The sequence below is a fragment of the Anser anser genome, assembly GCF_964211835.1.
Source record: "Anser anser genome assembly, chromosome: 6".
Taxonomy (NCBI): domain Eukaryota; kingdom Metazoa; phylum Chordata; class Aves; order Anseriformes; family Anatidae; genus Anser; species Anser anser.
In genome coordinates this window covers 5,515,136-5,530,173 of record NC_139726.1, presented here as the reverse complement: position 1 = coordinate 5,530,173, position 15,038 = coordinate 5,515,136, and the positions used below count along the sequence as shown (strand labels likewise).

The 15,038-nt window shown below is 35.2% G+C and overlaps 1 protein-coding gene across 10 annotated transcripts in view; it reads right to left on the bottom strand.

The window, feature by feature from the left end:
• LRP1B (LDL receptor related protein 1B) overlaps positions 1 to 15,038 on the bottom strand; it is a 546,211-nt gene that overhangs the window by 254,529 nt on the left and 276,644 nt on the right. For 8 of the 10 annotated variants that reach the window (XM_083841828.1, XM_083841833.1, XM_083841832.1 and 5 more), the window contains 4 exons: positions 11,392 to 11,614; positions 8,882 to 9,053; positions 6,755 to 6,898; positions 4,293 to 4,529 (listed from right to left, as the gene is read on the bottom strand). In XM_083841828.1, the coding sequence (XP_083697954.1) occupies positions 4,293 to 4,529; positions 6,755 to 6,898; positions 8,882 to 9,053; positions 11,392 to 11,614 (776 nt within the window). Of the gene's footprint in view, positions 1 to 4,292; positions 4,530 to 6,754; positions 6,899 to 8,881; positions 9,054 to 9,149; positions 9,548 to 9,859; positions 9,991 to 11,391; positions 11,615 to 15,038 lie in introns of those variants that run through there. The other 2 variants (XM_083841839.1, XM_083841829.1) reach the window with 2 other exon arrangements.

Here is a 15,038-nt window from a genome sequence, read left to right as displayed (position 1 = left end):
AGGCACCTGAGAGAGGCCCTAGTGGCAGTACCAGTGGTTACCTGACTGCCGCCCGCCCCAGAGCCTTCCCAAAGCGTTGCTCACTTTAATAGTTTTCTGAGGTAAAACTTTGGGTGGAATCGCTTATCCTCGTCCTCAGTCACTCCTACATGATTTGGCACAGCTCAGGTTGATAGTCCGAGTTAGCTTTACGACAACAACATTGTGCAGGGGTAATGCTGTACTCTAAAACTTTCAAATTTAGTCACACAAGATGTCTCCCCATAATACAATTAGTAAGCACTAATGCAAAGGCCATACTTAATAAGTTTAATAATTTCAGCATAACTATGAGGTGTTTTTTATTTGCAACAGATCAGACCTGTTTTCCTTGGGACAAACTCTTCACCAATACTATTTTTTTAGACCACAAATGCCTTTACTGACTATAGCTCTAATAAATTATCCCATTCCCCACAAGAAACCAGTGAAATTCTTCATAACGGATGGGAATGTAAGACACTTTTACCTAGTCACAATATACATAACTTATTTAGCAGACTGCAAAAAACTTACTGCTTACTATAACCCATAGATAATGTACAGGGTACCATCAAAAACACACCAAGATAAAATATGAGTTTTATCCCCAAAATGAAATATTGGGCTTTTTATACACTTGGATGCAATAAAAGCATCTATAAAAGGTGTCATTATAATCTCAATAGCACTGTAACATGACAAGTGACTTCACAGCCCTTTCGTTGAACAATGTTTTTCAGAGAGTTGTACTGTCACTATATCCCTATCAAGTTAGCAGAGACATAATGCTTTCAAATAACATTTTTCCTAAATTTTATAACTATTTCCTTAAAAAAAAAAAGCAAATGCATTTAAAATACAACGTTGAAGTATGTTAAGAATATAGTAAAGATGTGCACTGTATTTTCAAATCTAAAAATAACAATCCCCTTATTAAGACAGATATTTCAATATGTATGCTTCAGTAAGGGCCTGCTAAAAGTTATATCATGACAGCCATGTAATATTATTTAGAACTTTTTCCCTTATCAGTATCCCCTGATATAAAAAGGTATATTCCCTGTTTTCCCTCAGTACAATGGCAGTGAACAAACAGCACAGATTAATAAAGAGAAATATACAGATGAGATATTCTTTAAAAAAAAATAATAAAAAAATCCTGTCAATACCATGGAATTATATATGAAAGTATTTGAGAAATGAATTTGCTTGTCTTGAACAAGTTAACAATGTGGTTCAGAGTAGTTCAGGATTAGGATTAGAAGTCTCTCTAGTGTGTGTAATCGTTCTATCCCAAGAATATTGCCTATGTTAACTTAAACACTTGTGGAGATGTATGTAAATGGAGGTGTATGAATGTAAAGCTGTGATGTATTTAACACTTGCTAGCTTTTTTTTTTTTTGTCTGATTGTTTTCTAAATTTAAACCTTAAACTGCAAAATACACAGTACCACTGCAGTGACCTGAACAGTAACAGGAATTAAAGATATGTAACATCTAAAGCTTTCATATTTAAAGAAGTGTTGTTTTTTTTTTTTTTTTTTAACATGAGGAATACAAATATAAGATTTTTAAAAACTCATATTTCTAAAGGCAACAATTTGCCATATCGGTTTTAAATGTATAAGAGATTATAAGCACAGTATATAGTTTCGTATAGAATGGCCTAGCTCCATTAATGTCAGTTAAATCATGTGCACTAATATTGCCTAAAATACTACACATAACACAAGCATATATATTTTTTAAAATAGTTCTTCTGTATATCAACCAGTTAGATAGATAGATTCCAAAGATCTGTGTAGACTTATTGTTACCTTTTTTAAACAAAAGGTTAGCCTTTGCCCATCCTTGCTAATATTTCCAAGTGAATAATATAAATCATTAAGGCTCACAGTGACCTCAAATAACATAAGGGGGGGCAAAGCACTATTTTTTAAAACAAGAAGAATAAAAGAGGGAGAGTGTGTGTTTGTGGCAGTCCAACTGAACAATATTTAAGTCCCTTTAAAAAATTCTGGTTTGTTCCATTTTTTAAATTTAAAAAATGTATTTCAAAAGTAAGTCTGAAACCTTTATTACAGCATTTTCTGTTGCTGATGAAAGTACACTATTATTGCAGTTGTGCTGCCAACTCTGGGATAGGTCTTGCTGTGGGCTGTCAAATAGTTATCAATACTACACAGCAGTTTATTTTCCAAAGTGAAGAATAAGAAATCACAGCTGAAGCTGTATCGGAAATCAAACTCCAGCAGTGTTAGGTGCTCAGCGTTCTCAATTGCCAGTCAACAGCTTGTAGGATCAGGCTCTCATGTAGGCAAACTGTAATTATCTGAGTTACAGTGTTGTTTGAGCTAGCATATCTGTTCTTGCAAAACCTGATATTCACAAAAAATGACAACTTCTCATCTGAGAAATGACACAGATAGAGCTCCTTAGCAGCATGCTGTACAGAGCAAATATTAAACCACCTCCTGACACACCTGATTTTCTCTAGTAGCCTTCCACCAAGGAACGATTTAATCTATCCCTGTTGAGTTCTTGAGAGCTGACAGAAATAAAAGCTGAGGTGGTATGGCTGGAGGCCATATTAATTTTTAAAATCATGATAAATACGTTAACAAATGTTCTTTAAACATTCCTTAAAGTTATGAAAATACATCAAGTTCTAACTAACAATGTAAGCTTCTGGAAAATGAGTGAGGAAAGAATGACACTGATTTTATTTATTTTTAAATATTAGGAACACCAAAAATACATCATCAAATAAACCACAACTCTTTTGGTAGTGCTTTGGCATTTTGCTACGTTGTATTTATAAAGAGTAGAAATTAAAGTTAAACATTATTTAAAAGAATCTCATCAAGTTGCTGATTTGGTATACAATGTTTATTCATGTTTGCAGGTTTGATTAGGCTAAGCTCAACCTGTCTGACACCTTTCAGCAAGGATACTCTTTGGTATGACCGTGAATGTTTAAGTCTATATACTGTCCACTCTACCTGTACTCCACATTTGGATTAGCTTGTTGTAAAATGAAATGTGTGTTGTTTTGTTAAAGTTCAGCAGTAGAGGTTCTGTGATGTATGTTATCCATTTCCATATTCACAGTGAAGAATTACCAGATTGGCAGCTCAGTGTTTGTTATTTACTCAGACAGCCATTCGTTATTATGCTATCACCAAGCTCCTTGTAGCTACTCCTGAAGGGATCTATCTGTGTGCAGACTTTGAGGTCTGTAGAGAGATCTTATACCAAAAAAAAAGCACCACAGCACTGCAAATGGGAGAGCTGTCTCTGAGACAGCTGGATTAAAACATGGGTTATGAATCATGGGGAATGAAAATCCCTGCATTAAGGCAATAGTATTTTAGTTACTTTCACTGGCTCAAGCTTCAATTTACAAATAGAGACATTAAGCTCTATGAAGAGCAAGATGGATATTCATACTGCTTTTTTTTTTCTTGAGTACTAGAAAATAACTACTGCAGAATGTATTTCAACTGAGGCAGTAGCTACATCTTGCTGAAGCAGTCTTTCATGAAAAATGTCTGTTAAAGAAAAAGAAGGGTTGACAAACTAAAGCTTTGATTAGTGAAATAACATTTAATATGAAGAGATGTGCCTCTAGACCAGGGACATTCTGCACAGTATGATGAGAGAGGTGGAAACTAGAGAACTGCTGATAGTTTTTCTACTTGATATAATATACAGTACAAATATCTTAGTTCAGATTCTCAAAAGTGTTTAGGTTTTCCTGTTGCTTCCACAGATACATGGAAAAATACATCAGGAAAGACAAAGCTAAATAACTTTTTTTTTTTTCCCCCTAATTAGTTTTCAAGTGATAGTACTACAGAAAGTCGTCCTCTGCCAATCTACTTGAATAAACTCCAGAAACCACATTGTGATACAGGTTGTAGGTAAAAAGTCTCACAATATTCATAAGGACATTGGATAGTTTAGTGAACAATTACAAGAATTACATTATGGATCCACTGTACCTACTGAAAGAATGCAGTGGAAATGTAGGAGTATAGGCTAAACAGACAAAGAATTCGCAGCAGAGCAATTTAACCAAACAACATTTCTGCAGTATGGAAACATAAATAGGAAGTTCTAAAAAAAAAGTCTCCAACTCTGTTCAAGGTCTAGTTTGGTTCTGTTTTCAATGGGTGATTTAAACAAAGTTTTAAATTATCTGTAAAGGTCAGTTCAACTTCTCCTGAGTGAGATTCTCTGAATGTCACTATCAGTTAGTATTGCCTACCATCTTTGAGGATTGTTTCTCGCTCTGTGCCATCAATTTTCTGTCGTCCAATTAGGAAACTGGTAGTATCAGCAAAGTAAATGTAATTGGTTTCGGCATGGAAGTCCAGGGCACGAGGATTGACTAAGTTTTCTATAGGGATCATGTATTCATCAGATACTTTGGTATTCAGGTCCATTCCCCGTATTATTCCTGGGCGTCCCTTCCCATAAAAAAGAAACAATTCATTCTTTGGTCCTGCAAAAGAAAGATTACAAACATAAACAACTGATGCTGCCTAATCTTCTTTACAGTGCATAATGTCACTGTTTAATTAACCAGCACAATTAGTGGGGGAGCAGGAGAGTTATTCAATACCAAAAATTAAACTTTCATATATTCCAAAGGTATCTAAACTCAAGAAATCTAGCTAATTACATTACCTTAATTAAAATACAAATTACTTCAGTGAGTTGCTTACATCTAATTATTTTTTCTATAAAAGTTCACACTGAAAAGAAATGCTAGATCACAGAATAACTTTGCATCTAATGCATCTAATGTGAAATGCACATATATAGCACTGCAGACATTTAATTTTACAATTCATTAGGATCTATCAGGGTAATGTAGACCACGACTGAAGCGATCATTAGATCTAACAAGACTGTAAACTTCAGCAAATTCAAAACACCATTTTTTTTTACCTGAAGTTTCTCAGAAGCAAACAAAAGGTTACAGTAATTTTATTTTATTTTATTTTCAAATAGGAAGGAGTATAACAAATTGACATGCTGACTTCTTTCATACTGAGATACAAAACATGGATACCGATATTTCCTACTTCTTCTTTTACAATTTCATTAAGTAGGTTAATTACAAATAACTGAAATTTGTTAAGGTGATTTTCTTTCCTTAAAGATAGTTACAAATATCCTTAGATACTTCATACTATAAGCATAGCTCTTAAAATTGTCTAAAATATGTTCTTTTCCCAGTGCCTCTCACAGTTTTTTTGCTGGAATTGTTCATGCAAACAGGGAGAAGATTGACTGAGGTCAAATACATTTATCTACCACCATCCATCAAAGCATTTAGTTGCATGCCTTTCTTTTGAACTAAATCAATGTCATTTGAACAAGAAATCAGACAAAAATAGACTCATAGAATCACAGAACGGTTTGGGCTGGAAGGGAACCTGGTTCCACACCCCTGCCATGGGCAGGGACACCTCCCACCAGCCCAGGCTGCCCAAATCCCCATCCAGCCTGGCCTTGAACACTGCCAGCGATGGGGCAGCCACAGCTTCTCTGGGCAGCCTGTGCCAGAGCCTCACCACCCTCTGAGTGAAGAATTTCTTCCTAATATCTAATCTAAATGTACCCTCTTTCAGTTGTCCTATCACTCCATGCCCTTGCAAAGTCTCCATCTTTCTGTCTTTCTTATAAGCCCCCTTTAAGTAATGAAAGGCTACAGTATGTTCTCCCTAGAGCCTTCTGTTCTCCAGGCTAAAAAACAAAAACATAAACAAAACAGCTCTCTCAGCCTTTCTTCACAGGAGAGGTGCTCCAGCCCCTTGATCATCTTCATGGCCCTCCTCTGGACTCGTTCTAACAGGTCGTTCTTGGGCTGGAGGCCCCAAAGCTGAACACAGGGCTCCAGGTGGGGCCTCACAAGAGCAGAGCAGAGGGGCACAATCCCCTCCCTGCCCTGCTGGCCACCCCTCTGTTGATGCAGCCCAGGATGTAGTTGGCCTTCTGGGCTGCAAGCATGCTCTACTGGCTCACGTCGAGCTTTTGATCCACCAGAACCCCCAGGTCCTTCTCTGCAGGGCTGCTCTCAATGAATTCTCTTCTCTTACTCATGTCTGGGATTGCTTTGACCCAGATGCAGCACCTTGCACTTGGACTTGTTGAACCTCATACGGTTCGTGCAGGCCCACTTCTCAAGCCTGTCCACTTACCTCTGGATAGCATCTCTTCCTTTTCTCATGTCAGCTGCATCAGTTGTGCTAGGTATAATCACAGTCACATAAATCAAGCTTCCTGTCAGAAAGTATTATGAAAGAAACCTTGCTTGCCCTATTCAAGTGAAGGGTCCATTAAGATTGTTGTAGGATGATTGTATGGGTATAAAATTGATGGTGACTGAAACTATTTAACAGTATTTTAGTACTTATGTATTGTAAGAACACATAGTTTATATTTTAAAAAAAGAGTAAAACTGGTAACTTGTGATGATTTTTTGAAGTCCTTTAAACGGCATCCCTGGTATAATTTGTCACTTCTGTGAACTGGCCCCAATCAAATCATTTTAAGGAATGAAAAGAGTATATGAATTAAATGTCAAGTACATGTTACAAAACAGTTTTACCTGAAAACAGCCCATGTGATTTCCATTGTTATTGATTTCATGTTAAATAACACAGTAACTAAGCCCTGAAATATTAGCATCTGGCAAACTGTTTGATTTCAGTAACATACTTTTGCATGACCTGCCATCGCTTCCCAAGATGAAGCCAGTCCTGCAGCGACAAGTCCGTGTTTTGTAGTTGCTGCTGAGCAGACAGATGTGCGAACATCCCCCTGGCATTCCATATGGGTCCACCTCACATGCATGGCTTCTGACTACAATGAGTGAAAAACAGCATGAGTGAAATCCAGTTAAAGTAAGATAATTATATGCATCAACATGTCGAAATTTTAGACGGGAAAAAAGCAGATATTTTGTAATGGCAAGTCTTTCCACAGAATATAACTACAAAAGAAGGACTTTTTAAGGTGATAACCAAAGTGGACAAATGCATATATCCAAAAGACCATCTTGTGCCTATCAAGCCTACAATGCTGTATGGGATAACTCCTTTCTGAATGAGTTTCCGTAGAGTCATTTGCTGGGCAGCACTCTGCTGGGATAGATGACTTTCTTTACCTTTATTTGTTTGTTTGATTCTTTTTGTTTGTTTGTTTGTTTGTTTGAGAGCAGAGTGAATCTCATGCCAAATATCCCATTCCAGTTCACTATTCATCTAATGACATTAGACAGCACCTTTCTGGGGGAGACAACTGTGCAGAAACTAAAGGACAAAATAAGTAACATTTTTCCCATACTTGAACAGATGGGACAGAAATCCAACTAAAGCACAACTCTAAATTAGCAGATTAATATATCAAATACACTTTTAAAAATTATCTAAGGTAAATCTGATCAGGAAAAAAAAAAACACAATCATTCTATTTTGCATTTACTACACTGACTTAGAAGAGGATAACAGTATTTTAGATCAAAAACTGCTTTTCTCTTCTTTCTCCTTCCCCTCAGGCTTTTCAGTTTTTGTTGTTGTTGTTGTTTGTTTGTTTTTAAAGTAATCCAGTGGTTTAAGATCAATATTGTTAAAGTTATACAGAAACTCTACCAAGTTCAGCCAGCCTCTACAGCAAATCTTGACAAGCAACAAACATGTCCATTCAAAACAAAAGGAGCTGCAGAGTGAACAAAGGGCAAGAGGAACAGATTAATCACAGGATGTAATAAAAGATTACACTGTGCTCATGTCTCTCCTATACTCAACCTCTCTGACTCCCTCAGGGGTACAAGAGGGAGGCCTATAGCAAGAAGAGAGTCTTTGCAGCCTCCTTCAGATGCTGACATCTGCAAAATCAATGCCCTCAGCTACGAGGTGAAAATTAGTTCACCCAATCAGTTAATAGCTTGCTACCACTTCAGAAACCTCTCTAAAAGCAGTCAGGTTGTTTAATAACATTGATGTTAACCACCAGAATTGGTGTGTTAGCTTTTACATCCCAGCAGTCATGACAAGGATTCTAGTATTTACTGCTATCGGTCATATAAAAAAAAAAAAATGCTTACAAACTATCACTGTAAACATTTTGGATCTTATTATCTTTGTGCAAAGTGCCCACAAATCATACTGATGTTTTGAGTGCAGAAAGTTATGCAATCAGGCCTATGATTCAAGTCAAACCTGAGGACTGTGGACCTCAGAAACTGCTATTTTACCAAAAATTCTGAGATTTTAAAAGTTTTTCATTATAGACTAAAATGAAGTTTTCTTTGACAAAAGGCAAAGATTGTATTTAGTAAAGCCAAGGAAAACTTAAAAACAATTTCCTGTCTCACCAATGACTCTGCTGACAGGTTGGAGGGCTACCTGACTACATCTCCATTCTTTTTGGCAACTCCAAAGACTGACGGAAGGAATGTCGACTCCCTCACACAGGTCCAGAGAATCCAGGAATCTCCAAGGTCGGATACCCAACCAGCTTGGTGGTATTGGACACCTAACAATTTTGAGTGTTAAATTCTGAAAGGCTGAGTGTGTGGAGCCAGAGAATTTACAAACCAGGGCTCTTAGGCAGTTCTCCAAGCTGAATGCTCAGGAACCAGCCGTGATAGGAGGTCAGGGAAGTGTGAAAACTGGCAGTGAAGCACACAGAAGACTAGGAAGATGAAGAAGTCACAGAGAGTTCTGCTATAGTGTCAGATTTTCACTGCATCTTGTGAGACATCTTTCTGGAAGAATGCTCTTCACCGCACATTCACCTATTAACTCGGTTTACATTTCCTAGAAAGAGGAATTTTTATCTCACCTGCTGTTTGAGTTCTTTTCTGGTACACACGGATTCCGTTAGCATTGTCAAGTCTAGTAAGAGACTGAACATCGGTGCCATTATATCTGTTTATCTGTAAAATGCTGAAGTTATCTGAATTAACTGCATATAAATAGTTTTCAAATACTGCCAAACCACAAAGATGCCTAACCTGGAAAAGAGGAAAAAAAAAAAAGGTCATTATTTTAGCTGAATGTTTTAGGTGCATCTATGTTTTATAAACATCAAGTAATAATGTGAAATGTACATGGCAAACTGTATAAAAGAGTTTCTCGTTATGCTGATAAAATTAGGAAAAAATAAATGCAAACTACACTACAAATGTAGTTCACACTCTTTTAATCCGAAGTTTATAGTTACTAAAGTTTTGTACAAGAAAGTAAGAAAAATAAAAATATTTAACAATCTGTATTCATTTAGCCTTTGAATTTCCCTGGTTCTCTGTCTTTTAAATTAAAAACACCTGCATACTGTGCTAACTGCAACAGCTTATATTAGTATTAACTAATGTTAATTAACTATTAATACCTAATATTAACTAATATTATTAACTAATATTCTCTAGCATTAACTAATAAATGTAGTAAATACAGATACTTAAAACAGTTTATAAGTTGAATTAATGTATTTTTTCATTGTGATATAATCAAAGCCAGGTAAATCGTGCAAGATAGTCTATCCAAAAATTTTTTTAAAGTAAATAAATAAATATACAGTTTCCCTAGCTATACTTGAGTTCCTTTTGTTTGATAGCTTTGAATATGCTTGTCATCACACTCTACTGCTTGTTTCTCAAAAAACAAATTCTAAGATTTTATTCATCTCTGATGTGCATGGGCACGCTGATTAAAAATTACCTAAATTTAGTTAGTCAGTTAGCCAATAACAGCTCAGACATGATGTGTTCAATAATCTAGAGGTTATGCTTGATCTCTAGATTTGGAATATTTAAAATACCTCATCGAGCAATTTGAAAGCAAGAGTTGGTTGGCAGATGTTCACAAGCTGAATATCTTACTAGTGTAATCAATAAATTATTCACCACAAAGTATTTACTCCGCTCATTTATTCCCAAATTCAGACATACCTCACAAAACAAAAACAAAAACGATCCAAAACCTGTTGTCCATCAAATATTTCAGTCCTTCCTGGAAATTACCCCCAGCTGACCAAATCTTGCCATTGTATTCTGCTTTTAGCCATTTAAAAGAAAACAACTGAAATCAATTGAAGCATTTCATTAAGACCCAATAGAAATTCAATCCAATTAGAGTAAGACTAGAGATAAAAAAGAGAACAGACTTGAAAATAATGATGAATCTGTACCAAATTGTTGAATTCTCCTCTGCATTATAATCCTCTTTCTTTCCTATTACCATTTGCACACAGTTTAAAGCTTTATTATTTAACTCCCATGAGAGCTTTATATTTACAATATTAACAATGTGACTCTTTTTACAATGCACGTTATAATGCCTTAATTAATTTTTATTTAATTTATTCGTTTCGGTGGTTTTTACTTCTCATAAAGATTTTCAGCTACCTTATGCATGACTGGAAATGTTGCTTGCTACAAAGAATAGTCCTTTGAAAGCCATCCAGGCTATCAATCAGAAAGGCTGTATCATTTGGAAAGCATGCCTTTTGATATGCTTGTACTTATGAAGTAAAGTTTAATCCCTAAAAGTTCTTTAGAATAGTTTGCTGATTATGGTAATTATTTGTGTTTTGGTAAACAGTGTGTACCTGGAAGCAAATAAAGAATTACAGCAGAATAGGTAAATAGGTATCTGCATGTATTTTTGCACACCCTGTTTAACCACAGGGAGAAGCAGATGTACCCACGCCAGCTCTAAGAATCTGAGTAGCAGTCAGGAATTGTTTGGTCCTTGCTAATTTTCCCTCAGTTTCCATGAGCCTGTGTGGAATTGCTACCTACTACTCCATTCTCCACCCTGAGACAATAATAATGGATTGATATATTCCTGTTCAAAAACTCATACAGTCTTAGCATTTGTATTTATGACTCTGAACATCTGAATCAACTGGGAAAAACACCATTGCCATCAACAAAATATGATTTAAGGGCATCCTGATTGGTCTGAACAGGTGAATACCTTTTGCCATTCTCCTGTTTCTTTAATATTTTTCTGCCTCTTAGTCTTCCCTTCCTGAATTGGCCATGATATCTTCTTGACATTAATAATTTATCCCCTAGTATATTTCCATTGCCTCATATTTTTTCTCCTGAAGTCTTTTACAATGAGGACTGACTTACATGGTGCATTGTTAATGAAGCACTGAATTTGTCTATAAGTTGCAAAATATGCTAAAAACAAAAACCTGTAGAAAACAAACCATGTAGTTGATTCTTTTAATGTCTAATGTATATGAAGCAAAAAGAGAAAAAAAATCTGAAATTACTCTGGTAGCATTATGTATGTTCATTTATTGATAGCATTTTCTTACATTTTCAAATAAATACCTACTTGTCTGCCTTTAATTACTGTATGTCTCTTTCTCCCTTCATAGTCTACAACTTCCACATTATCCAGATAGATGTCAACCCAGTACACATATTTATTGATGAGGTCTAGTGCAAGAGCAGTTGGCTGTTCAGTTTTAGAGTCTACTATCCACGTCCTGTTCATTCCATCCATGTCACATCTCTCAACCTTGGCAACATTCCCGTAGTCTGTAAAGAAAAGCTTTCTGTAGAAAGAAAATAAAATGTTATAAGTTTCAAAAAGTGTGATCATAGTGCAAAGCTCCTGGTGGCGCTGTGGAAAATAAGTTTTCATTCTTTGTCGTTTCAGGGGCTGTACCTAACCTACATTGACAATCAGCAGTGATTAACAAAAAATTCAACATATCCTCTAACAAATTCACAACTACATGGCATTTTCTTAAAGTGGAATGTACAGAAGTTCTAAATGCATTTCCAGATACACCCCTCATGTAGTACTCGATTTGTTTTTAAATGGTCAGTATACATATGTACAGAGACTATAACAGTATGTTAAATATATCTATATATCCACTATTTATTTAAAAAATAATAATAAAAAAAAGGCAAGATAGTTACAAGAACCAAAGAGTGGCAAAACCATGAAGCACTTAGATGGTCTGGAGAACAATTCATTGCATACAAGGTGTATGCAATCACAAATACAGTGATCCACACTGTCAGGCTTTTGAAAATATATTTCTAAAGATGCATTAGTCTGTAGTGCATACATATCACCATGGAATATTTAGGACAGGTCTACCAACTATAAAAAAGCTTTAAAATGTTTCCACAAATCCAATGAGTCATTCCATTAAGAGTAATGGGAAACTATCTAAGACGTAAAAATTCCTACTGAAGCTTCTCAACCCAATCCTTGATTAGAATTCAGTGGATTTAGTACACACAAATCAATCCTGATTAACCTGACAATGTTTTAACAAGATTAACTATTTGTGAGACTAAATTGCACTTGCTATAAAAGACAACCTTGTCATGACTTTAACATATTATAAAGAATAATATGATTCCAGAGGGAATGTTACTTAAACTACCTTGAGAATCAGGATTTTGTTTTGCAAATGAAATTAATTATCTCCTAGTTATTACCATTTCTGGTAATAACACTGCATCAACACCATATAAGGTGTGTTTATGTTGAAAAACAGTAATTTATGGCCTTGTAACATCTCATAGAAATTCAGCATTGTAGTACGTTTTAAGCTAGAAAGAATACATGGTTGCTAAATAGCCAAATGATACCCGTGTCCTTTATTATTAACATATTCAAATAAATAAGAATACAATTTAAAAGTAGTTAAAAAGTTTTTCATTGGAAATATACACAAATTAGAACATCAGTAAAAATATTGAAGGCATAAGAATTATCTGTAGGTACAGCAGCTGTCAAATGTTAAAATGAATTGATCACAGAATCATAAAGTAGGACTTGAGGAGAATTTGAAAGGTCAAGTAGTCCATCACCAGGCCATAAAGCAGAGTAAACTTTACCTATAACATTCTTGAGGGATAACTCCATTCCTGACAGGGAATCTGATTAATCAAAATACTTTTGAATTCCTGTCTCGTCCTTTGTTGTAATTTTGTATCCCAGCTGTACTTTAAGAGCATTTAAAAAACCCACACACTTAACATTCTGGTCCATATAATCAAAACGCTACAGATGATATGCAAAGTAAAAATTATGTCTGCAAAGCAAATATTTCATTTGGAATGAAAACAGCCAAAAAAATTATGTGACTATATATCTGTGTGTATATGTATTTAATCAGCAATAACAAGACCAATACCTATTACATTTAAAATAAGTTTTTGAAGTATTACATGTACTCTAGTTGACAATCTTTACTTTTGGGGATCAGATGTAGATTATTTAATGGAACTTTATATCTCAAGATTCAATTATTCAAATCAAAGCTCATTTTGCAATCACAGAACCAAAATGTGTTGTTGCTGAGATCAGGCACACATACATCTGTATATATTTCTGCATACATATATACATGTGTATACATATGCATATATATACACACACACCTATGTATCTGTTTGTGTATATATAGATCCTTATATATATACATACATACACAGAGCAGCTACAAAGACCTGAAGCTTGACTTCAAGCTGACTACTTGATTGCGTAGTGCACAGTATTCTTACACAAGATTAATGTTTCTATGTGATGTCAGAAAACAGACTAATTCACAAATTAGAAATGATAATTCTTTGCTTTTTGCAACTATTTCTCTCTGGGCCATTCACAACTGATCTCTTTTTAGATCAGAAAAAAAAAAAATACATACAGTAAAGAGCATCTAATTTAAGTTGCTTGTCCACCTTTCAGGGATGGGGAGGTCATTTCTTACTTTTCTAAATATCTGATTTATATTACCACCATTTGTGCTAAGGCAGCTATCATGACTTAATGTGTAAATAACATACTTTTTATTTTTAAAGTAATGACTCTTCTCCTGGAGACTGACAGTAATAAAACTTTATCTTTTAATGTAGAGGCAAAAGATAGAACAAGAAAATAATTGCCTAACTGCCGTTGTATGATCAACACATACTGAAAATTAAATTAAGGAAATTAGATGCTTTACCATGTAATCTTGAAATACAATTCTGTGTTTTAATACTAGTACAGATTTTTAGAATGAGGTTTAAATCAGAATTGCATTTCTAACACGTGAAGCTGACCAACAATTACACTGTCTTTCCCTTCCTTGGGAGTTCTTAAAAATACGTTGTAGTGGTATTTATTGCAACTTAGACTAATTCTCCTGCTCACAAATGGTGCTGGAGTTGCTTATCCATTTTCAGCAGAGGGTGGTGAAATCTTTTATCAAGTCACAGAGCAATTTCAGCATGAATACCATTTGCATTTGCCTGTACAACCCAAGCACTATGCATTAGTACTGACCTTGAGGGACCAGCTCTAACAGGGACAGGGAGACCTGTGTTCATTACAGCCTTTATTTCCTGAGACTAACAATGAGGATGCTGTCTGGGACAGCTACAAAATAGTAAAAATTCTGGCATTAAATTTATATATTTTTTTAAGGCATGTTATTCTTTGAGAGTTCCAGACTTCTTCATGCATGGAAATTCTGAATAATCTCCCAGCTCTTTGAAACTGTATAAGACGCATATTCTGCTCATTGGTAATTAAGACTAAGAGGGGTTATATTCTTCATCAAGTCCAGGTGCTTTGCAAGCATGAAATATTACTCTTTTTTCAAACTTCTCAAACTCATTATTTTGCTGTTTTGTCCCAATGCTTCTTTCAGAATTCTCTTCCAGAATGGTTTGTTCTAATGGGTATGAATCTACATCTAATAATTTAATGACAATTTCTTCAAGACTAAATTATAATCTACTGATTTCTGCAGCGCACTTATTTGGCTTAAACAGTTCTTTTCACCTGTCTTTTCCTCTGAATGTATTTCTCGATGGCAATCAAATTCTTCCACTGTCTACTGAGCATCTAGAGCTAAGCAAACAAAGTCAATCTGTCTCATCTCTTAAGGCAGGCTTTTTATGTTGCCCTTCTCTGCAGTTATTACAATTTTAGGTCATGTTATTGACCAGTGCATGGTCAGCACTGGA